Source organism: Kwoniella botswanensis, chromosome 1 (genome assembly GCF_036426115.1).
Source record: "Kwoniella botswanensis chromosome 1, complete sequence".
In the NCBI taxonomy this organism is placed as follows: Eukaryota; Fungi; Basidiomycota; class Tremellomycetes; order Tremellales; family Cryptococcaceae; genus Kwoniella; species Kwoniella botswanensis.
This window is the reverse complement of record NC_088599.1, coordinates 7,968,049-7,990,038: the sequence shown is the minus strand read 5'-3', so window position 1 is coordinate 7,990,038 and position 21,990 is coordinate 7,968,049. Positions and strand designations below refer to the sequence as shown.

Here is a 21,990-nt window from a genome sequence, read left to right as displayed (position 1 = left end):
ATCGCTAGCAATCTTTCACTCTTCTTCTTAGTGAAAACGTGAGGTACCATCAAAAGACTTGCAATACAAGATGAACGGACCAGTCGTCGCTACGCCCATCCCATCCCTATCATCCTCACCTACGCCTTCGCCAGAAGTCTCACGACTACCCACTCCTGCACCCAATGGACATCTCGCTGCTCCTAGTCCACCCTCAGCGTCTGCTTCACCTGCTGTATCCGATGTGACCTCGTCGACCCCCCGAGCGGGCTCACCTGTACCTATCCAGCTGTCCATGCCCAAGACCGACCAATACGACGCGAGGGGGACGTTACCCAATACTTTACTCGCCGTCGCGGTCATAGCTACCGTTCTAGGCGCTATAGTCGGATCATCACTCGCTCTAGCTTCGAGACGGGTATTGGATCTGTTGGCAGGAAGTTGGGCTAGACCACAATTGGGTATATACCTGGCTGCTGTGTCTACCTTCCATTTATTGGAGTTTTATACTACCGCCGGATGGAATCCCCTAAAAGTATCTGTGGATGGTAGGTCAGCTCACGAGATTCGTTTAATTATCACTAGCTGATACGGTCATTCATATGTTCAGCTTTCTTACTCAACAATACCACTCAGTACCATGTAGCTCACGCCGTGGGTTTAGCAGAATACTTCATCTCATCTTACTTCTTCCCGTCAAAATTCGATTCTAAGCGGAATTCAACTCCTTTACTTGCAATCAGTGAGTCAGCTTCGTCACACACACGAGTGTTGGTGAGATAGGTAGCTGATCGAGAATTTGCAGTCGTGATAGTAATGATTGGCGCTCAGATAATCAGATCTTTAGCTATGATTCAAGCCGCCCAGTCTTTCTCGCATATAGTGAAAAGCAAGAAACACGATGATCATACACTTATCACCCATGGACTATACTCGTGAGTCAACTGTCCGCTCTTAGATCACAATTGTACTCAAGCTGACTCTACTTGATGAAGGTGGTCACGTCATCCTTCTTACACTGGATTTTTCTATTGGGCGGTATTCTCTCAACTCCTCTTAGGGAATGTGGTAACTACGATCGGGTTCGTGGTGGTTTTGAGTAGATTCTTCTCCAGACGAATAGTCGGTGAGTCATGTCCATCGTATACGCAGACTGACTAGGACTCTCAGCTGATGTGGGTTCTATAGACGAAGAGAAGTGGCTGGTCAGATTCTTCGGGGATGAATACATCCAATATAGAAGGAGAGTCGGTACCAAGCTCCCATTCTTCTTTTCATCCGCGTAAGGAAGAGTAGGGCCATCAGGTATGAGGGAATCAAACATATACTATGTCTAGACTGTGTCATGTCAAAGCATGTTAGAAGATAATAAGGACAAAAGAATACTATCATGCATTATGAATGTATCAGAAAAATTAGAATGATAATACACTAAATCAGGACCTATCTGCGGTATGCAATGAAAGCAAAGTATAGCAATGCTGCTTGGATTGAGAGCATGTTCTATCCTAGTGTGTCCTAGATGATCCACTATCATCAAACACCAATTACCAAAACCACTCCCACAAATGTACGAGCCTCACTTAACAAGAGATAGTCTTGAACACGTTAAACCCATCACTAGCCGTACTCAATACCATACCTGGGATTTGAGGATGCCAGTGAATTTCCTTTGTATCCTTCTGACCCTGATGAACAAACAGCAATTGAGGAGGGACATTGGGGATCTCAGATCCATCTGCAGATTTGACTATGGCGTTATTGGGCGATTCATCTTCATCAGGTTCAACGGATAGATCCCATAGTGTCAATTGGTCGTCTGAGCCCGATGCGCCAAAGACGGAAGTATCGGTTGGGTGCCATTCGACGGATGTTATAGGTGCTTGATGCCATGAGAAGTTGGCGACGGGGGTTGGTTGGCTAGATCGCAAATACGGATTTATAAACAATGTCAGTCATTATAAAAGTGGGTATAGGACCAGTATAAAAACGAGCTGTTACTCACCCTTTATTGAACATTCTTAGATCCCATACGTTCAATTCACCATCATCACCACCCGATACCAACAAGTATTCTACACCTTTATTCCATGAAATCACATTAACATCTTCTTTATGAGCTTGTACCGATACGACAGACTTTCTACCTTTTGCTCTTATATCCCATACCCTCACTGTCCTATCTGCTGAAGCCGAGGCGAATACAGTACTTTCATTAGGTGACCATTGGAGATCTTCTACTGACGAAGTATGCGAGAGATAAGGTTGAGGTGATGTGTTAAATCCCGTTGGTGTTATAGTAGTCAAGTAAATCTTCTTATCGATATCACCAGTTAATAAACCTGTTTTACCCCATTCTACAGCGAAACCTTCCGATCTTCCATGGTTGGTTATAGTATGTATAGGTGTCTTCTGACGAGGTTTACTTGAATCTCCAGATAATGTGTCTATATAAGGTCTAACATCGAATATATTCACTTTACCAGTTTCGGAAAACGTCGCTACGTGATATGGTTCAGGTAAACTGTTTCCTGCTGGGGCAGGAGCAGCTCTGATACGGTTGACTGACCCGATATGAGGTATAGTCAAGAAATCCAATGTGGCATCTTCGTCGTTTCCCTCATCGTCCTCTTCTTCGTCGTCGTCATCGGAATCATCATCATGTTGAGTTTTCGATAAGTTTCCAAGTTTCATAATTACCACTTCGTCCTTGGCTTTACTCCCTTGTCCGGGTACTTCCCCTGCCTGTGTTCCAGTAACAATCCATGAGGTATGTGGGAATGTAGCACGATCAGAACCGAGAGTATCTTTCAGTATATCGAAGGAGAGACATGGCCAAGAGTAAGAAAGGGAATGTAAGGCGAGATAGACAGAGTTGTCAGGTACAAGATGTTCGTCGGATTCTATGGCTGTTCCAGGAAGGTAGGTTTTGGTGGGTGCGGGAGGTGGGGCGGAATCTTCTTGGGCAGGTGTGAAATCGTCTATAAGGTGTCAAAAGGTTATTAATCAGCTCTTTTATGATCTCTTGTACGTTACGTTTCGGTGTTCATCTTGACAAGCACAACGACCCGAGCGCATAGTTGAAAGCGCTCTTCCGAAGGATGATCTTGCGAGAGTCATGATCACAAGTATCTAGGTCAAGCATGATAAGTCTTAGAAAATCATCACTCACCATCACCCTCCGCTTCAGCATCTACGACCTCTCCCTCACTCTCATACTCGTCCTCCCACTTGTCCTCGAATTCACCCATCTCCTCATCGACATCTTGAACAGCGGGTGATCGAGCTGTCTCCTGGCCCTTGGCAGCTGATTTGGGCGTCGGTAGGTCGGCAGCCTCGGATGTTCTTTTGGCCATGTTGCGGGTGAGTTCACTGAATTATGTATAGGTATGTAAGTATAGACTACAGGCAGCAGTTTGAGATAATTTTGTAGCATCGACCAAGGGTGGACCAAGTAATGAGTGATTTTCAACTTTTTTCATGATGCAACCGTGGGTAACCAGGTTTGCGAAGAGATTTCAGGGAATTTTGGGCAAGCTCAAAAGTAACGAAAATACAATGCACATATTCAAGACTTTCGCTACTCTTGACATTTTCGATACCTCTCGAATACATATCCCAATCGTCAACATGTCCCTCCGCACTCCCCTGACCACCTTCCGAAGGACCTTTGTCACATCAGCACGATCACTCGCTGAGCCAGCTACCGCCCCTGCTCAATCGGGCTTCTCACCCCTTCGTGATCTTCTAGCCTCTTCTTCCTCTTCCTCATCATCTTCCCACTTCACCCCTGCTCCTATCGCCTCAGAGTCTCAGACCGCCACAAGAGGATACGATGTACATTCCATACCACCCAAAGCTGATCCTACGATAGATCTGTTTACAAATTGCTTGATGAAGGATGGTAAGAAGGATGAGGCGCAGAAGATGGTCAGTAGGATATTGACGATGCTGTGAGTGACCTCTCACGATATCTTATCAAGTCTATCTTGTTTCTTAAATGAAATGTGAAGATATTAAAGCTCTATGTGGGAATATAAATCCATAATGGAACGAGGTGCTATCATAGGACGATACGGGGAGAGAGACTCTCCTCTTATCACTTCTCCTCATGAACAAATCGAGCATCGATAGACATATTATCATACTGACTATCCTACGCTCTCTGTTTCCAGAAATCAATCAACCAACCTCCCTCCTCAACCCCTCCTGAAACAAGCCATCATCTTCTCTTCCCCCTCAATCAAAATTCTCTCTATGCGTAAATCAGCCAAGACGGTCCTTACCCCTCGAGCCCTCACAGAAAGACAACGTACCAGACAGGGTATTGCGTGGTTATTGAAAGCTTCTGAGAAAGGTAGAAAAGGGGGTGTATCGAGAGATCAGAGGATCGCAAGGGAGATTCTGGGTGTGTTGGAAGGTCAATCGGATGTGTTCAAATGGTTGGAAGAGAGGCATAAGATTGCTTATTTGAATAGGTACGTCTTGCTTGGTATCTTATCCTTATTGTGATCTTGCTGATTTTATTTCCTCCCTTTAGATCAAATATGACTGCTCGATAGAAGTGCATCAAACAAGTCGCAGAACAACATGGATAATGACAGGTCATCTGCTTTTATACATTGATATGAATATGAATTATGCATTTCAATTTTAGCAGATTGTTATTTACATTCTTATCGTTAAGCAATAATTTATGACATTGCACCATACGTTTTAAGCTATTGAATATCTTCTACGTTAACCTGATTTCATCCGATCATCGCTGCTTCACACTTATTTGCCATTCTTACCCAACTTTCGCTTCTTTTTTGGGATTTCCTCTTCTTCATCTTCCAAATCAATCTCGGCATTCTCATCCTCATCACTCTCCTCATCTAACTCATCATCATCATCTTCGTCGAGGTCCGAATCCATTCCGAACTCAGCACCGGGAGAATTTTCACCTCTATCTTCGAAATAGGCAAATGCTTCTGGTAAAATCTCCGATTTGATTGCATCGCCGAGCTGTGAGATGTACACGTCAATTAGCCATTCATGATTCCCTGATACATCGTAGAATATGAATAACAATCAGGTGAAGCGTATACAGGTGCAAGATGACTGTATCTGTTGAGCCAAGCCCGAGCCAAAAACCCACTCACCATGAAAGGATCATCGGCAAGTTCGAAATACAAGAAGAACGACCCCAAATCGCCTTCATACCCTTCATCTTCATCATCATGATGAACATGGTTAGGATCATCATGATCGTGATCATGTCCTTGGACTAATCTAGGTTGTTTCTTGGGTAAATTCACCTCATCAGATTTCCAATCGATTTTCATGCTCTACATCACACACGATATACATCAGCCGGTCACACGGCGGAGAACCTTACGAGAAGAGAAGCTCACTGATGGTGCTAGTTCCTCGTTTTCTATAAAATTCCTGAGTTCTTCTGTTATGGTGCCATCCTTAGGGGCAGGTTCGACTCCGTTAGGTAAGGAGTACTTCTTGGCGAGGACGGTGTTGGTGAAATAGGGGTTTTCTTTGAAGTGCTACAAATGTGAACCAGGGGTATCAGTATCACTGTAATCAGCTTGGCTGAACTGCTCCCCCCTCTCACCTCGCCCCTCGTTCACCATTAAGCCATCGACACTCTCACACCTCGCTTCCTCATTGACATCCTGCATGTCCAACAAATCTACCCCGTACAGCCTATCACGTCCTGATCGTACCTCCTTTGCTTCCACTGAAGCATACGGTATGACTCACAAACTTCAATTCAAAGGGTCTAAAATCATTCTCCTCCTGGATCAATTCGATATCTTCCAGGAATGATAGAGCATGTCTGTCCTCTTTCGAGGTAGTAGCAGCAGCAAGTTGAGTATGGTTGAGCTATACACAACGCAGATTGATCAGAAGAAATGTCAGCTCATCACATGTGTGTGTGTGTGTTTATACAGTCCTCCAAGAGTATATGCGACTTACCAAAGCAGTTAACCAGAATCTCTCAATCTTCTTGACTCTCGGTCGTAAATGTTCCAAGTAAGCCTGTGTCTCCCTAGCGAAGAATCGAGCCTGTCGGACATTCTTGTTTCCTTCCTCTACAAGTCGAAAAGGACATACATCAGCTATACCCATAGCTATTTTTGCCGATCACAACATAGCTAGCTCAGCTAGGAGGACATACCCGTACGAAGCTCCTTGGTGAGTTCCTCGGAAAGGTCTACATGAGCAAGAACGTGCAGTATATCAGCTAACTGTAGCTTTGACCGAGAGATACAAGAATGGAAGCTGATACATACCGACTGGGTCTAGTTCGAAATCTTGTGCGCTCATTGTAAGTGAATAGGTATGTGTATAGGTATATATGTAGACTTGTATGAGGAAGAGGAAGAGTAAGAGTAATGTTTGACCAAGCCAACATTTGACTTTTGATTTTTCCCAGCACTCCACTACGCGTTGTAGGGGATATATATGGGATTTACATGGGGTCATAAGTGGGCCACCGATATAAGATAATTGACTCTGGTGGATGTGAGTGAGTGTGGCAAGTTCGGTTGTGGGTTCAGTGTTTTTTGCCGGGTGGAATCGATCAAGAGACTCAAGAGACTCAACATCCAACTTTTTCTCATTCCACTGACTGGGATAATCAGATGGAACATCCCTTATTTAGAATCTGCCAGTCCTTGAGTTATCGACGGACAGATACCGTAAACAATATGCGCTCAATAGTCCCACTCTCAACCTTACGTCCGCACCTGTCTCCCCGTCCATTCCTGCGTCAGACACCTTTGTTGATCCGATACAACTCTACCACCTCGTCTCTCAAACCCAAATCAACAGCTGAACCCACAACATTCTCATCGAAATCTTCTCCTAGAACCACTTATGACTCACCGGAAGCTTCGAGGGGCATGCCACCGCCTACGTCGGGGTATCAGCGTAAACGTGTAGAAGAACCTAGATTCACCAGCTCAGGTCAAGGGGAGGAGGCTTTCAGTGGACCTAGTAGACCTAGATTGATTTATGAACGGCCGGGTGATAGAGACTTACCCAAGGTTGGGGTGAGTCAGCTTACAGATCCTTCATCTCCGTTTAAAAGATGGTTTCAGCTGATGGCTTTGCTTGGGAATAGAATAAGCTGCCCTTTGGTGAGCTACATAAATCTTCCTTCAGAACTTCGCTGTCAGCTAACCTTGCATTCGGCTGGATCAGTCATCGCTCTGGGATTACTGGGACTTGGATGGGGTGCGTTCCTACTACATGCTACCAACGCAGGTGAGTAGCGTTCCTAAACACTGTCTGTAAGGTTCATCACAATATGCCATATCATGATCTTTCACTTCAACAACAACGCTTGCTCTTTCAACTGGAAAGAAATCATATCACAGATTTCTGACATGATCAGCTGATCATGATTTATCTAACTTTTTACAGAACGTCTCGCTTCCTCGGTCCTACGTCAGGTGACATTCCAACTGCGAAATTCGAAAGAGGTTATATCAGTCTTGGGTGAGAACGTACGATTAGTAGAAAATTGGTGGGGTGAGTCCAATACCATTCAGCTGAATTTGATCTAGATATAGTCAAATTTCGGCTGATAAATGCGTATAAATATGTACGATAGCTCTCGGTCAACCTTGGATCTCCGGAACTGTTAGTCAAGCTATTTCCTCACAGATCTGTGCTCGTAGCTGATAGAGTGTTATAGATAAATTTGATGCAAGGTAGAGTGGATCTGAGCTTCAGAGTAAAGGGTGATAAAGGTTGGTTTGGCGATCTTAGCTGTCATTTCATTCGCGACTGGCTGGGAAAGATGAGCTGATTGGAGATGACCTGATTGCAGGCGCTGGTACTGTATACTTCACCTCCATAAGACCGCAGGAGCAGGGTGCATGGCGAATTGGTGAGTTCAATTCCATACATATGTACATCTCACCTGTGATCGTATTGAGGGTTTCCTTATCAAGAACATCCTTTGGATTTGACTACTCCAATGCTGACGACCAGATTCCTATAGTGCGATACAAGATCATAGCGGATGATGGTGAAGTCGTGCGATTGGAGAATCTGGAAAGTTTCAAAACGAAATTGTAAATGGATCGGAAAGAAATACAAACGGGCAAATCGGTCATCACGACCTGGTCATTTCCCTAGGATATATAAAGTAGCTCAAGAAACGACGCTTTTCAGACTCAATTCACTCATGTCCACAGACAGATATAATGATCATGCATTCTTCATCACAAATCTCCCAGGTATAGATAGCAATCCATTCATGTTCTGTGAGTAAATCGAATAAATGCTGCATCTCATTCACCCAGTATGAATGATGGATCGGTCAATGGGAAGAAAGATGCATTATACATTTTTGTTCTGTTCCTTTCATCTCATTACATGTCCTACCATTACTACTGTCTTACACCGCCGAACATCCCCACATTCCCAGCAATAACATCTCTATCCGAGATACTATCCAACCTATTCAATTCCCTTCTTACAAACTTCACTATCGTCTCAATTTGTTCGGCCATCTCCAACTCTTTACCCTTCTTCATACCCTCTCCTTCGGGATATGTCAATTCACCTTCGAGACCTTTACCCGTCCCTCTTCTAGCAAAGATGAACCTCCAGATGAAACTTGCCAATTCTCCATCAGCAATTTCCCTATCTTTCGGATCTTCCGATTTTGTCAATCCTAAAACGTAGTCTAAAGACATTCTAGCGAAATTACCTCTTTCCTGATATTCTCTTAATCTCTTCATTGTTTCACCTTCACGGGTGATTTCCACACCTAACATCAGACGGATTTCATTTTCGACAATATCGAAGAAATGAGTCAAGAGGACTTGTTGATATCGATAATCATGTTGCTTCACTCTACTGAAATAACATCCTGCGTTATCCAACGTATCGATTATACTCGGTCTTTGAACCGGGGTGGTCGATCCTGGTAAGCCTGGATAGGCAGATTGAGGTAAGGGAGATAAAGGGTTGGGTATGTAGTTTGGTAAAGCACGGAGTCGAACGAGGGTCAGGAGGACGTAGAGGTAATGGATCGTAAAGAACGTATGGAATGTACGAGGCAGATCGCATTCTAACAAAATATCAATATCATGTTAGTATATTGTCGAGCCAAATTGAATGATGTCCGTTGACCCACCTCCATACCAGAAATCTTTATCGTATTCTACAGCTTCCACAATTCCTTTCATCATTCTTCCCGTCTCCCTCGCCGTCGTCCTTCGTCTTCTATTATACCCCAATAACCTATTGACCCTTCTGAGTATCCTCAGGGTGATATCATTGTACGTCTTGGGTGCGGGCGTAGGAGCGAAAGGGTTATGCGGAGCAGGGAAGACAGGCTTGTGGGTAATTTTCACTGGTCGATCAGTAAGGAATTTCGGGTTGGCTATGTGCTTTGAGGGCGGTCGAGTAGGTTCGGTAGCAGGTGAATTTGGGCTGCCGCTTATAGAGTTGGGAAGGGGAGATTGAGATTGAAGTCGGGGAAGAGAGGTAGATAGGAGTCGTACGGATAAGATAGAGTGGGGGAGGGCAGTACGGGAGGAAAGTAATGGGAGGATCGAGGTTGATGGTCTCATTTTGAGGATGTGCTATGTCGCCGGATGGAGATTCGATGCGAAAGCTGAGGTACTATATACAAGCGGTACGGAGAGCTTGATCCTTGACGATATTATGATGATATTCAAGTTGACTGATCGGGATACCAGTGATGATGATGATAATGATCCTCTGCCCGATCTGTTGACTTGTGATATCGATGAATATGATAACGTACTCACATGAGTAACTTTTCAACGGCAACTCTCTGAAAAATCTCGATCAGATCAGATGCATGGATTCCATTGGATGGATTTATCAGTCTCACCGGATGCGTTGGGGAGGATCAGCCTCATCGGTATGGTTTTCTTACGGCTTTTGTAATAGCCATTAGGAGATGTCAGGTCCCGCCCCAGACGGCATTACGATTCAATACAATCAACGAATCGACGCGTTTTGACGAGATGAATCAAATCTAATCAACGCAACCCTCTGGTTTCGAAAGACGTGTTTCCCGATAAGTCAGATAGTCAGTCATATGTAACGCTCTCGATGCCATTCGTCTGTGACAGACAGTCAGTGTAGAAGCCATCTACTGCGATCCATTGACATTGGGAAGCACCGGAAGAAACCTACTGGCTGGTCAAGGCAGCTACAGCAGACACTATGGACCTACCTACCGTCAAGGCTGCCGTCAAATCATGGGAGAAATCATTCAGAGCTAGAGAAGGAAGAGATCCGACAAAGGAAGATATCAAAAGAGATCCAGGTGATATAGGTGGGTCATGCTTTGCTATCGGACAATCTTTCTGTTATGCTCCCGCTCTGGGTTCATCTCTCACACAGAAGAACATGAGTGTCTAGCAGACTTGGAATGATACAGCTGAACATTGTTTGGTTCCTTATACTATCCGTAGCATCACAATACGCCTTATATCGTAAACTCACCAAAGCCTCTTCCGCCTCATCTTCTCAATCACTTCGTCCACCACCATCTTCATCCACAGCCGCACCGTCATCCTCTTCCTCATCTCAATATCGGTCTACACCACGGAACGTCCCTTCTTCGGAATATCCCACTACGCCCACCCCACCTTCGAGGAGGGTCAGCGGGTCGTTCTTCAGTAGTGCCAGTGCAAGTAATTCACGAGCCGGTCCATCGAGGTCGAATAGAACATCACTAGGTGTAGGTCTACAAGATGATGATGTGGGGAACAAGTCGTTGAAGAGAAAAGCCTCGAAATCAAATATACCATCTTCACCACCTCCAACATCCACTTCCTCATTAACGTCCCGAACGTTGTTTAGTACACCTAAGAAATACAAAGCGTATACAGGTCCGATACATGATCCCAACCCTATCAACCCATTCAACACAACCACTACGCCTACTAAATCTTCGCCTTTCGGTCCTGGACCAGGTATGAATGGGTTACAGAGGGAAAAATCATTTTCATCGCCATTCATCCACGCTTCCAGTCCCAAGAAACTCAAAGAGGTATTGGAAGCTAATTCGCTGAAGAAGGTGAAAGAAAGGACCAATACGGGAAATGAGATCACACCTAGGACAAGGGCTAGGAAGAGATTGAAAGGTGAGGAAGTGGAAGATACACCGCTCAAGCAGAAGGTACCGAGGAGGAAGAGAGGTCAGGGCCAGGCGAGGACAAGTGAAGAACCGTTAGAACCACTAGAAGAAGAAGAAGCTCAAGGGAATTTCTTGAAACCTGGAAACAGAAGTATTTTCGATGATGAGGACGAAGAAGAAGATGAATTGGGACCCTCGCCTATCAAAGTTAATGATAAACAGCAAGGAAGGGGATTTACAAGTTTGTTTGGTGAAGTAGAAGGAGAAGGAGAAGTGGGAGATGACGAGGATGAAGATGAGGAAGACTCACGTAGGACAAATCATCAAATATCGATGACAGCTCAATTAAAAGGTATCGATGCTAGTGCCGGTAACAAGAGTAGATCGGGACTTGATACTAGTAGAAGCACGAATATCAAGAAAGCGAAAAGTAAATCGAATGGTAATACGAATGGGAATGGGATCATAAATTTCTTCAATAGGATTAGCACTGGTAAATCCACATTACCAACCAAATCACAAAATCCCGAAGATGATGAATTATTGAAATCTACGTCGCCTATACCTATACCTGAAGAAGTTCCATCGATCCAGATTCAATCTCCACCCTCACTCGAACCTACACCTTCAGCAGATGAAATTCCACTGATTGACGACATTTCGCCCGTTATGGACGAAGCTATACAGGATGATGAACCAGGACTAGCTTCGGATTATACGCCCTCTGCATCCCAGAGACGTAGAGAGAAAGTGTTGAACCTGAGTGACGATGAGATCGATGAATTTGATCCTGAGGGTGGGTATGTCAAGAGGAAGATCCGGATCGTACCCACCCGAAGGGAAGTGAAGAGGAGGAATAGTAGCTCGGATCTATCAGGTGAAGAAGACGATGATGAACAGCAAGATGATACGGGTCTCAATGCGAATGAACAGGACGGAGAAGAACAAGAGGAAGAGGAAGAGCAAGTGTTCATCTCGCCATCGAATACCAAATCATTATCAATCCCAATGTTGAACCTCCTCTCGATTCATTCACCTTCTCAGTCGAAAACAAGAGCTCAAGTTGCCAAAGCGAAACTAGAGGAATTGAGAGTGAAAGCGCTGTTCAACCCATCCGATGCGGCCAAGTTGAAAGCAATGAAGAGAGGACAGGATATCTCGTTCACTGGTGAAGCCAGGGTGGAAGATGATGAAGAAGAGGATGAACAAGGTATATTGGAGAAATACGACTTCGGTTTGAAAGACATTCCAGAGAAGGGAGATGTTGAAGACGGAGGGGCCGATGGTGGGGAGAGGGAGGATGATGATTGGGAGAGTGAAAGTGAAGGTTGGAAGAGGGAACAAACAGAAGAAGATTGGTAGGGCTTGTCTTGATGCACTTGATATTGGTAGCGGTTTACTATAACATACAGAAAGATGCAGTCGTGGTATTAAGCGCAAGCAAAATTGGTGTTGCTAGCTTGGAGACCGTCACCTAACAAGCAACTCGATGTAACGCAATGAGAGTAAGGAAAATTCCCGAAAGGCATTCATGTGCGTGAGCGGAAAATGTATGATACCATCTATTCTAATTCATGTTTATTGTGTACAGAAAGTGAAAGCTATGCAAAGTTGAAATTGCTTTATACAAGAAGAACGACTTGATTTCGTCCGATTTAATTGGTATAGGAAGGTTGAACATGAAGTCTATATAGTTTGTACTTGGAGGTATGGGTATCAAAATATGTGAAAGAAACCTAAAAAGCCCTGATGAGAGGAATGACAGAAAAAAACCCGTTGAGGGTAGATATGTATACGAAATGGAAGGAATATCATATAAGGGTAGAAAGGTGATTTATGCGTATTCTTCGACTGAACCACATTCACAGATCAAGTTGAGGTCACCAGCGGCTATAGGTCATAGAACACTTCAATCAGTAAATAATCTCAAGAAGACAAAAGACATATCGAGCTGGACTTACCATCATCAACTCTTCCCACCGATGGCCAGAACTTGTTCTTCTTCAAGGAAGGTACGGGGAAAACAGCTTTTTCTCTCGAATATGGTTTATCCCATTTATCATCTACCAGTATACTCAATGGGTGAGGAGCGTTCTTGAACACGTTGTTCTCCTTTGATTGTTCACCTGAAACAATTTCGTCTACCTCTTTTCGGATTGAGATCAACGCATCGATGAATCTGCAAATGAAAGATATCATTAGATCATCAAGCAAAAATGTAAAAGTGATTATCGTACTTACCGATCAAGTTCAGCTTTAGATTCACTTTCGGTAGGTTCGATCAACCAGCAAGTTGAAATTGGCCATTGAGCAGTGGGAGGATGGAAAGAATAATCTTGTAATCTCTTGGAGAAATCGGATACTTTCAATCCAGCTGATTTTTCAAATTCACCCAAATCGACCAAACATTCATGTGCGACTCTACCGTTCTTGTTGGAGAACCTAACATTATAGTATGGTCTGAGACGTTCGGCGATGTAGTTTGCATTCAATAAAGCGATCTTGGAAACTTCCGTCAAACCTTCTCCACCCAGCATCTTGATGTATGCCCAAGAGATGGTATTGATGGATGCGGAACCGTATGGTGCTGCTGATACAGCTGGGATGGCTTGCGAACCCCCTGTAGCAACCAAGGGATGGGTAGGGAGGAAAGGAGCGAGATGCGATTTACATGAGATTGGGCCGACACCTGGTCCACCTCCACCGTGGGGGATTGAAAAGGTCTGGATAACACATAAATCATGGTAAGCTTGTTTTCCGATACAAAGGCAAGAAAAAGCTAGCTCACCTTGTGTAGATTGGTATGACTGACATCACCACCTACTCGACCAAGGGAAGTCAGACCGACAAGGGAGTTACAATTGGCACCTATCATCATCGTATGTTATCAGCTTCAGTCGAACATGACAGAATCAAAGGTAGCGGACACTCACCATCGACATAGACTTGACCACCATTATCATGTACGATCTGACAAGCTTCTTCAATACCTTCTTCGAATACACCGAAAGTAGATGGGTAAGTAACCATAAACGAGGCGAGGTTATCTCTATGTTTCTCGGCTTTCTCTTTGAGATCGGCCAAATCGAGCGAACCGTCGTTCAAAGCTTTGATAGGTACAACTTTATATCCTACCATCGCGGCCGAAGCGGGATTGGTACCGTGAGCTGAAAGGGGGATAAGACAAACGTCTCTGTGACCTTCACCTTTGGATTGGTGGTATGCTTGAATTACTTTAAGACCGGCATATTCACCTGATGCGCCTGAGTTGGGTTGCACGGAGGTAGCATCGTATCCAGTGACCAACGATAAATCGTCTTCCAATTCCTTGATCAACACCTCGTATCCCTTGACTTGGTCTACGGGAGCGAATGGGTGGATACCACCGAATTCTTTCCATGATAAAGGCGCCATCGAAGAAGTAGAGTTCAACTTCATTGTACAAGATCCCAGTGGGATCATACCATGTACCAACGAGTAATCTTTCTCCTGCAAGTGCATCATATATCTGAGCATGTGAGTTTCGGAGTGGTGTTTGTTGAATACTGGTTGAGTGAGGAACTCTGATGTTCGGGCATGTTGAGCGATTGGGGAGGTGACGGATTCAGACGATAACTCTAATTTGGAAGCTAATTGTTCGAGGTGTTCAGGTTCGATATCCTTTTGTCCCTTAACTCGGTAGAAGACGTTGACGATGTCAGTGAGATCGAGGGGACCAACACTTTCGTCTAGAGTGATACCGATAGTCTTGTCGTCGATAGGGCGGAAGTTGATTGAGGCTTTGATCGACTCCTCGTGGACTTGAGCAGCGGTAACCCCAGCAGAAGAAACGCCGATAGTGAGGGTGTCGAAGTAGGTCTTGTTGACGGTGGTGAAACCGAGAGAAGCGAGGGATTCAGAAAGGATTCGAGTGAGGGAGTGGACCTTTCCAGCGATCTTCCTGAGACCTTCTGGTCCGTGGTAGACAGCATACATGGCAGTCATATTGGCAAGAAGTGCTTGGCTGTGCGATATATTAGCTGGTGCCAGCGATAGAGACTCATCAAAGTCAACTCACGCAGTGCAGACATTGGAGGTAGCTTTCTCCCTTCGGATATGCTGTTCTCGAGCTGACAAAAGTAATATGTCAGCGATGCTCTAAGTGAGTTGATAAGCTGACTTACTCTGTAAGGCCAATCGGTATGCAGGACCACCTCTGGAATCTTTACTCAGACCAACTAATCTTCCTGGCATCTTCCTCTTCAAGTCATCGGTACAAGCAAAGAACGCGGCGTGAGGTCCACCGTAACCGACGGGTACACCTGGGCGATTCAATGTCCAAGTCAGTTGATGATGACAGTAGGGCGGTATAAAGGGCAGCTTACCAAATCTTTGAGAGTTACCACAGACGATATCCGCACCCCATTCTCCAGGGGGTTGAAGCATAGTCAAAGCCAACAAATCAGAAGCGACTACCATCTTTGCACCTGTACTTTTCACTTTTGAAGCTACTTCCTGCCAATCTCCGATATTTCCATTAACGTCAGGGTATTGTACCAAAGCACCCATGAGTTTCTCTTCACCCAATGCTTCGACTTCTTGTACAAAGGTCTCGTTGGATTTAGCAACTTTCAAGTCGATTCCAAATCCACTTGCTCTGGTCTGCAAGACGGCGATAGTCTGAGGAGCGACCGATGGAGATACGAGGAACACTTTTTTGCCCTTTGATAATTTGTTTTTAGGTACTGATGCCAAGCACATAGCCATCGCTTCTCCTGCGGCGGTAGCTTCGTCCAACAAGGAGGCGTTGGCGATGGGAAGACCGGTAAGGGAAATAGTGACGGTTTGGAAGTTGATAAGTGATTCGAGACGGCCTTGGGATTGTTCAGGAGAATAGGGTGTGTAGGCAGTGTACCATGCTGGGTTTTCAAGGACCTGTACAAGTCGATCAGAACATTGTGCTCGACAGGACCTTGACAGGTCTGCTAGTAGGATGTATACTTACATTTCGTTGGATGACAGGAGGAACAATAGCATTGTGATATCTATCGAAGTTGGTTAGCTACCTGTGACGTCTAAGAAAGCGCAGGAAGGGATAGCTTACCCCATACCGATATAACTCTTCATGGGCTTATTCAGACTAGCAACTTCCTCTACTCTTCTTGCCAATTCCAGTTCGCTGAAAGGTCTGATACCAGTCTTATCGCCTTCCTTATCGGTAAGAGCGTCGACTCTGATCCCCTTGGGAATTGTATCATCTATGAATGCGTCCATGGACTTATACCCAAGGGTAGAGAGCATCGACTCAACATCGGATTGACGGGGACCGAGATGACGCGGAAGGAAGGTGTCTAGGGGAGTGAAGATTGATGATTTGGATGGGTGGAATGAAGTCGATGGAGGATGAGGATGGGGTTGGACAGCCGTTGTAGAGGAGTGTGCTGGAGTGGTGGGATGAGGTCTAAGGAGATAAGAGGATGAGGAGATTGAACGTGATGACAAGGACACGGGTCTAGCCAGTAGTTGGCGCCCTACGGCTGCTCGTCTTACAACGTGAATAGACATTATTATCTATCGATCGTTGTTGAGGGGTACGATGAGAATGCTCTATAGAGATGAGAGAAGAAAGAAGTGTAATGGGGGGGAAAGAGAAAGTGGAAGGAATGGATGCATGTATATAGTCACTGTTCGTTATCCGTGTGACAAGTGGACGATGTATGATTCTTGGAAAAAGATGTACACCATCCTTGGTTCAACATTGATTTATTTTCCAAGAACTCGAGATTGTTGGAAAATAATTCAGGCACCATACAAATTATTTAACCGGTCCAAAGCGCGATGCTTGGAAATTCAAGCATGATGCGAGAGATAAGAACGAAAACTTGGCATGATCGTGTATCATTGGTTCACGATTTTGACCCATTGGCTTCCACCCGAAGACGATGCGGAGAGTAACCCCGATGGCATGTCCCATGATGGTGTCATTGGCTATCAATTCGCCCAGAGCCCACAGTAGTCAAATACGATCCAGCATTCCTTGTATGGGGAGAATGAGGATCAGATAACGACAGCTCGTGCCTCTGGACCTCGGTTCAATCCGACCATTGTTATGCGTGTTCGCGTTCGTGGCACTTTATCTTCACTCAGATCTCGCCATTTGCAATCACGTGACTCAGAAGCGGTTATCTAAATGCTCCTTCCCTTTATCGCAAGATTTCTGAATCTCGTCCACTTTTCATGTCCACCTGGCTTGAAATATTCACAACAAATCTTGGTTGAACCGCACTATACATACTACCATAAATCCTTACGACCCATTTCAGCAACATGGCGAGACCAAGAAGAAAGAACAGGACTCACCTGAAAGGGCCGGCGAAGGGAGAGACCGAGGTGAGCTCATTCTCAGCGACAATGCTCACCTGTCTGATTTTGCTAACCTACTCTGGTATCGATGTAGGAGAATGTACCTAAATCATTCGTGATCAAAGTGAGCCAGCTCTCAAACAAAGGATTGACCCGGAGAAACATAAACGTTGACATTTGAATTCGATCGTAGTCTGGTGTAGTCACCAAATCGATAGCTCAATTGGTTCGAGACACCAGAAAAATAATGGAACCCAATACCGCTACGAGATTGAGAGAACGACCCAACGCCAGACTAAGAGATTACTTGACAATCGCTCCTTCACTCAAAGTCACTCATCTGCTCGCATTCACTCTGACGGACGCTGCCAACGTACATCTCAGAGTCGCCAGGTTTCCACAGGGACCTACTTTGACTTTTAGAGTGAACAAGTACAGTTTGATGAAGTGAGTATCTACAACTGAACACATATGTGCCCATGGTCAGCTGGCGTACATGGCTGATGGACTCATTCTGACATATAGGGATCTGGTTCAATCTTCTTTAAGGAATGTGGGTAAATCGCCTGGAGGGGAATACCGTAATCCTCCATTGGTAAGTACAGCTACCCAATCAATGCGTAAACATCCAGCTGACAAGCAAGACTCGATTATAGCTCGTGATGAACAGTTTCCAACAGCCTCAAAACGGTCCTGCACTCCCTCAACTGCGTCTGATGAGCACGATGTTCCAAGGTCTATTCCCTCCTATCCAGGTTGAGAAGGTGAGCCGACTTATCTCTAGCGCACGATCAACTTTATGGCTGACAATTGATTGATATTATGCGTCAGTCCGCCCTACCCACCTTCCGAAGAGTTCTTCTCCTATCCTACTCCCACCAAACAGGATGTATATCCTTCCGACATTTCACCATCACCGTTCGTCCACACGGTGTATCCCGTAGAGTACGTAAACTCTTGACTACGACCGGTACAGTCAAAGTATCTCGTAAACAGCCGAACCTATCGAATACAGAGGATATAGCGGACTACCTGTTGAAGAGAGCAGGATCAGAAGCGTCCACTGCAGCAGGGTACGATAGTATGTCAGAGACAGAGGCATCAGAAGGTGAATCAGATACGAACGCAGTCGAGTTACCTGAAGATTACGTCGGGAGGGGTAACAAGAAAGGTGAAAGAAAGGCTGTGAGGTTGATCGAAACTGGACCGAGGATGGAGTTGAAATTGATCAAAGTGGTAGAAGGGTTGGTGGGAAGTAAGAAAGGGGAAGGTGAAACTGTATTCCACGAGTTTGGTGAGTTGTCGTTTCCTATCATGTCTACACGCCAATAAACTATGAAAGACGCCAGATATTTTATGAAGGTGACGAGTAGACGTGAGGCTGATTCATCATACCTTGATGCTATGTATATGTATAGTCCACAAATCCAAATCCGAGGCTTTGACAATGCAACAATCCCACGAGAAACGACGAGCAGAGAAAGAAGCTAGAAGAGCCGAACAAGCTGCCAACGTAGCTAGGAAGAAAGCTGAACAGGACAAAAAGAAAGGTAAAGCTCCTGCTGCCGATGATGAAGATCAGGATGGCGACGAGGAGGAAGAATCAGATGATGAATTGGATGTAGAAGGTTTATCGGATATTGATCCTGAAGAGGAATTACAGAGATTGAGAGAAAGTAAAGTGAAATTCCAAGATGATGGTGACGATAACGAAGATGATGATTTCGAATATGAAGATAGAGTACAACATGAAGATGAGGATGATTGGAATGAAGATATAGGTGCGGAAGATGTCAGTTCTGAGGAAGAGGATGTACAACAGGATAGCAGTGCGAGTGAAAGTGAGGATGAAATTCCGAAACCACCGCCTAAGAAGAAGAGATCAAGCGGGAAGAGATAACCTGGATACATCCCTAGATTGTTTTTATTTTTGGTTGGTTCGCATTGATGCATTGTCATGTACACTTTTTTGGATAGCGGATCGACGTACATCCTGCAGGATCTGACGGACGGTATATTACATCATATCGTTACAAACAGAGAAATGTGAAAATTTGATACAATGAATGCCTAATAGGATAAGGTATATACAATATTCTTGTACTGAGAGAAAGTCCCGTGAAACGAATCTTAATCGTACTTTCCGGATGGCTTGTACAATATGTAATGGTTCAGTCATGATCTCCTAGACTCAAGATCTCTTCAACCCCTTTCTTCTAGCTTCGGCTATCGATAACCCATCTTGCGCCTCTGATTTCTTAGGATCCTGACTCCATCCATCGCCAAACTCCCTAAAATACCACACGTGTTCAATCAGCTCACTTCTGCCTTCGACCATGAAAGGGGATGTAAAAGCCAAACAAGTCAATCACACGTCGCAACATACCATTTGTAACAGTCCACGCAATCCTCCTCTGCTTCAGCTAACGGTACACCACCATGTTTTTCCCAACCTCCATCATCTGTATCCTCATCCCCATCATCTTGATCTCCGCCTTTTCCAGGTTGTGGACCTTTCCTACCCCATCCCCACCATTGACCAAGTCCCAGATTAGATATATGGAGAGGTTGAGTACTTGGTTTTTTTGGTTTATCCGTTTCAGGCCAAGGATCGGCTAGCACTTTTTCGATTATGTCTGTTATTCTGTGTGTACGAATATCGACGGACCATCCTTTTACTGTTACAGTGTCGTAGAGAATCGTTTGACCTGTATGACATTTTGACTCCAGTGCCTATAGTGGGTAAGAAAAAGCGTCAACGTCTGTGCTGTATAAGTTTCACATGTTCGGCATCCCGACTTCCAACGCCAACTCACAAATCCAGCAGCATAGCATCCCGAATAAGCACCATTACATGCACCTATAGGGATAGGATCGGCGGTATGATACACGTGAGTTATACCGGTTTTGTCAGCCGGCATACCAGGTGGTAATGGTAGATGTAATCGTTTCGAAGCCAACTTGTCACCTGGTGCTTCAAAGGTGACAGCTGGTGCGCCGAATGATAAGCCAACCATAGCAGATAGAGATCCGCCGAGCTATTTGAAGCGATATTCGATATGTGTTAGCTGACGACTCTCCTTGAGAGAACTCATTCGTTATGGCCAGCTCACTGAATGACCGACTAGCCAGATGGTCGCGTTCGGGTACATGTATGTAACGTTATTATACAAGTTCTGCGATAAAGACGACCATATCAGTAAACGTTTTATCGCTCACTGGAACGCCAAGATCTATCATGGTTAATCGACACTTGGTATCGAGATCACTTCTACTCACAGTTCCGACGGTCGCATAAACACTTTCATTGACCAAGGAATCCTCCAAGCACGTCTGTTCGCATCTCCATCCTCCCGCATAACAATCGCATACAGGTGTCCAAGAGAAATCGACTCTCGCACAACAACATGAGAAAAGGAGGTTATCCTACAAGATATAAAGTTCTCGTCAGCTTGCTTTCATTTCATGAAGCTCATATTCCATTGGTCAGCTGAACATACATTGAATTTATCGTTTTTAGCCGTTGGTCCGCCTGATCCCAGCACACCCGCTGAAGTACCTTTGATGGAGATGATAACCGTTTCGTTTTTTGGGTCTGCAAACTGCATCAACGGTACTACTATCAGCACAACTCATTTCATGAGTAGATCAAGTAGGTTACACATGGTCTTGTATCAAATGGATATGGGATATGCTAAATCATACTCACGATATGACCCCTTAATCCATCTGCATTGTCTTCCCATCCAAAAGGAACCGTATGGTTATTCCATTTACCTACAGGCCACCATTCCCCACTGTCCGGTAGTACATATGCATTACTCGTAATTTTAGCTAGGGTGATGAGGGTCTGTCGATCTTTAATATCTGGTGCGATGACCTCTACATCGTCCCATTCACCCCCTTGGGAATTCATATCGGGTGCTACCCACATTCCAACATCTTCACTACTGTTATATGTCCCAAACGGAATTATACCTCCTCGGTGGGTTGTCGCTTTGTGAGATAAAGACCAAGATAGCATTGATGGTGGTCTTACCCTCGGTCTACGGATGATCGTCTTGACCGTTCGTATGGTCAGATCGTCGGCTGATAAAGATGGTATATCCGCATCGGCACCAAAAATGGATAGAGGGTAATCATGAGCGTAGAATGATGCTTCCGAAGAAGTGTTGTGGAGGTATAGTGTAGGGGTGGTATTGTTGTATTTGTGCGTGTGGGCGTGAATCGGTCGGATGGTTATAGTCGATGACGAAGATGAGGGTTGACTGGGAGATAAGAGGGGTAAGAGGGAAGTGGCAAGGTTGGTGAATAGTGGGATGTGCATGATGCACCTTTTGTATATCGGTGTGCTCTAGTGACAGATGGGGTTGTACTGTATTGCTGTATTGTTATTTGGCAGAGATGATATTGAAGACGATTGAGATGGATGAATGGATGATTGAATGGATGGATGGGTGGATGGGATGATGAGTGTACGCTTATACCGTGTTTTTACCGAACAGGGTAAGAGTTGACTCGGGTGGCAAACAATC

General features: G+C 44.8%; 10 protein-coding genes across 10 annotated transcripts; 5 read left to right on the top strand and 5 right to left on the bottom strand.

The window, feature by feature from the left end:
• Positions 1-70: 70 nt before the first annotated feature.
• On the top strand, positions 71-1,265 carry L199_003011 (uncharacterized protein; the record flags this gene model as incomplete). Its single annotated transcript, XM_064888748.1, has 5 exons — positions 71-527; positions 590-721; positions 785-914; positions 975-1,105; positions 1,168-1,265. 5 exons carry the CDS (start codon positions 71-73, stop codon positions 1,263-1,265), a joined length of 948 nt encoding a protein of 315 aa, XP_064744820.1.
• A 297-nt stretch (positions 1,266-1,562) lies between these two features.
• On the bottom strand, positions 1,563-3,335 carry L199_003010 (uncharacterized protein; the record flags this gene model as incomplete). The annotated part of the gene is made up of 3 exons (XM_064888747.1): positions 1,563-1,899; positions 1,985-2,960; positions 3,152-3,335. 3 exons carry the CDS (start codon positions 3,333-3,335, stop codon positions 1,563-1,565), a joined length of 1,497 nt encoding a protein of 498 aa, XP_064744819.1.
• A 274-nt stretch (positions 3,336-3,609) lies between these two features.
• On the top strand, positions 3,610-4,541 carry L199_003009 (uncharacterized protein; the record flags this gene model as incomplete). Its single annotated transcript, XM_064888746.1, has 3 exons — positions 3,610-3,932; positions 4,155-4,457; positions 4,520-4,541. 3 exons carry the CDS (start codon positions 3,610-3,612, stop codon positions 4,539-4,541), a joined length of 648 nt encoding a protein of 215 aa, XP_064744818.1.
• A 214-nt stretch (positions 4,542-4,755) lies between these two features.
• On the bottom strand, positions 4,756-6,303 carry L199_003008 (uncharacterized protein; the record flags this gene model as incomplete). Its single annotated transcript, XM_064888745.1, has 7 exons — positions 4,756-4,986; positions 5,124-5,309; positions 5,376-5,519; positions 5,737-5,859; positions 5,953-6,068; positions 6,155-6,190; positions 6,270-6,303. 7 exons carry the CDS (start codon positions 6,301-6,303, stop codon positions 4,756-4,758), a joined length of 870 nt encoding a protein of 289 aa, XP_064744817.1.
• A 383-nt stretch (positions 6,304-6,686) lies between these two features.
• Positions 6,687-8,064, top strand: L199_003007 (uncharacterized protein; the record flags this gene model as incomplete). Its single annotated transcript, XM_064888744.1, has 8 exons — positions 6,687-7,031; positions 7,103-7,118; positions 7,183-7,245; positions 7,405-7,512; positions 7,595-7,623; positions 7,679-7,733; positions 7,814-7,873; positions 7,988-8,064. 8 exons carry the CDS (start codon positions 6,687-6,689, stop codon positions 8,062-8,064), a joined length of 753 nt encoding a protein of 250 aa, XP_064744816.1.
• A 314-nt stretch (positions 8,065-8,378) lies between these two features.
• On the bottom strand, positions 8,379-9,569 carry L199_003006 (uncharacterized protein; the record flags this gene model as incomplete). The annotated part of the gene is made up of 2 exons (XM_064888743.1): positions 8,379-9,064; positions 9,131-9,569. The coding sequence occupies 2 exons, from the start codon at positions 9,567-9,569 to the stop codon at positions 8,379-8,381; spliced, it is 1,125 nt and encodes a 374-aa protein (XP_064744815.1).
• Positions 9,570-10,194: 625 nt separating this feature from the next.
• L199_003005 (uncharacterized protein) lies at positions 10,195-12,475 on the top strand (the record flags this gene model as incomplete). Its single annotated transcript, XM_064888742.1, has 2 exons — positions 10,195-10,306; positions 10,446-12,475. The coding sequence occupies 2 exons, from the start codon at positions 10,195-10,197 to the stop codon at positions 12,473-12,475; spliced, it is 2,142 nt and encodes a 713-aa protein (XP_064744814.1).
• A 472-nt stretch (positions 12,476-12,947) lies between these two features.
• L199_003004 (glycine dehydrogenase) lies at positions 12,948-16,657 on the bottom strand (the record flags this gene model as incomplete). Its single annotated transcript, XM_064888741.1, has 10 exons — positions 12,948-13,003; positions 13,075-13,292; positions 13,355-13,836; positions 13,902-13,981; positions 14,047-15,116; positions 15,171-15,222; positions 15,277-15,414; positions 15,478-16,027; positions 16,098-16,137; positions 16,197-16,657. 10 exons carry the CDS (start codon positions 16,655-16,657, stop codon positions 12,948-12,950), a joined length of 3,147 nt encoding a protein of 1,048 aa, XP_064744813.1.
• Positions 16,658-17,419: 762 nt separating this feature from the next.
• L199_003003 (uncharacterized protein) lies at positions 17,420-19,355 on the top strand (the record flags this gene model as incomplete). Its single annotated transcript, XM_064888740.1, has 7 exons — positions 17,420-17,482; positions 17,550-17,579; positions 17,649-17,902; positions 17,981-18,050; positions 18,112-18,219; positions 18,287-18,749; positions 18,874-19,355. The coding sequence occupies 7 exons, from the start codon at positions 17,420-17,422 to the stop codon at positions 19,353-19,355; spliced, it is 1,470 nt and encodes a 489-aa protein (XP_064744812.1).
• A 291-nt stretch (positions 19,356-19,646) lies between these two features.
• L199_003002 (uncharacterized protein) lies at positions 19,647-21,782 on the bottom strand (the record flags this gene model as incomplete). Its single annotated transcript, XM_064888739.1, has 7 exons — positions 19,647-19,746; positions 19,842-20,188; positions 20,272-20,493; positions 20,569-20,631; positions 20,735-20,881; positions 20,956-21,057; positions 21,165-21,782. The coding sequence occupies 7 exons, from the start codon at positions 21,780-21,782 to the stop codon at positions 19,647-19,649; spliced, it is 1,599 nt and encodes a 532-aa protein (XP_064744811.1).
• Between the last annotated feature and the right edge of the window lie 208 nt (positions 21,783-21,990).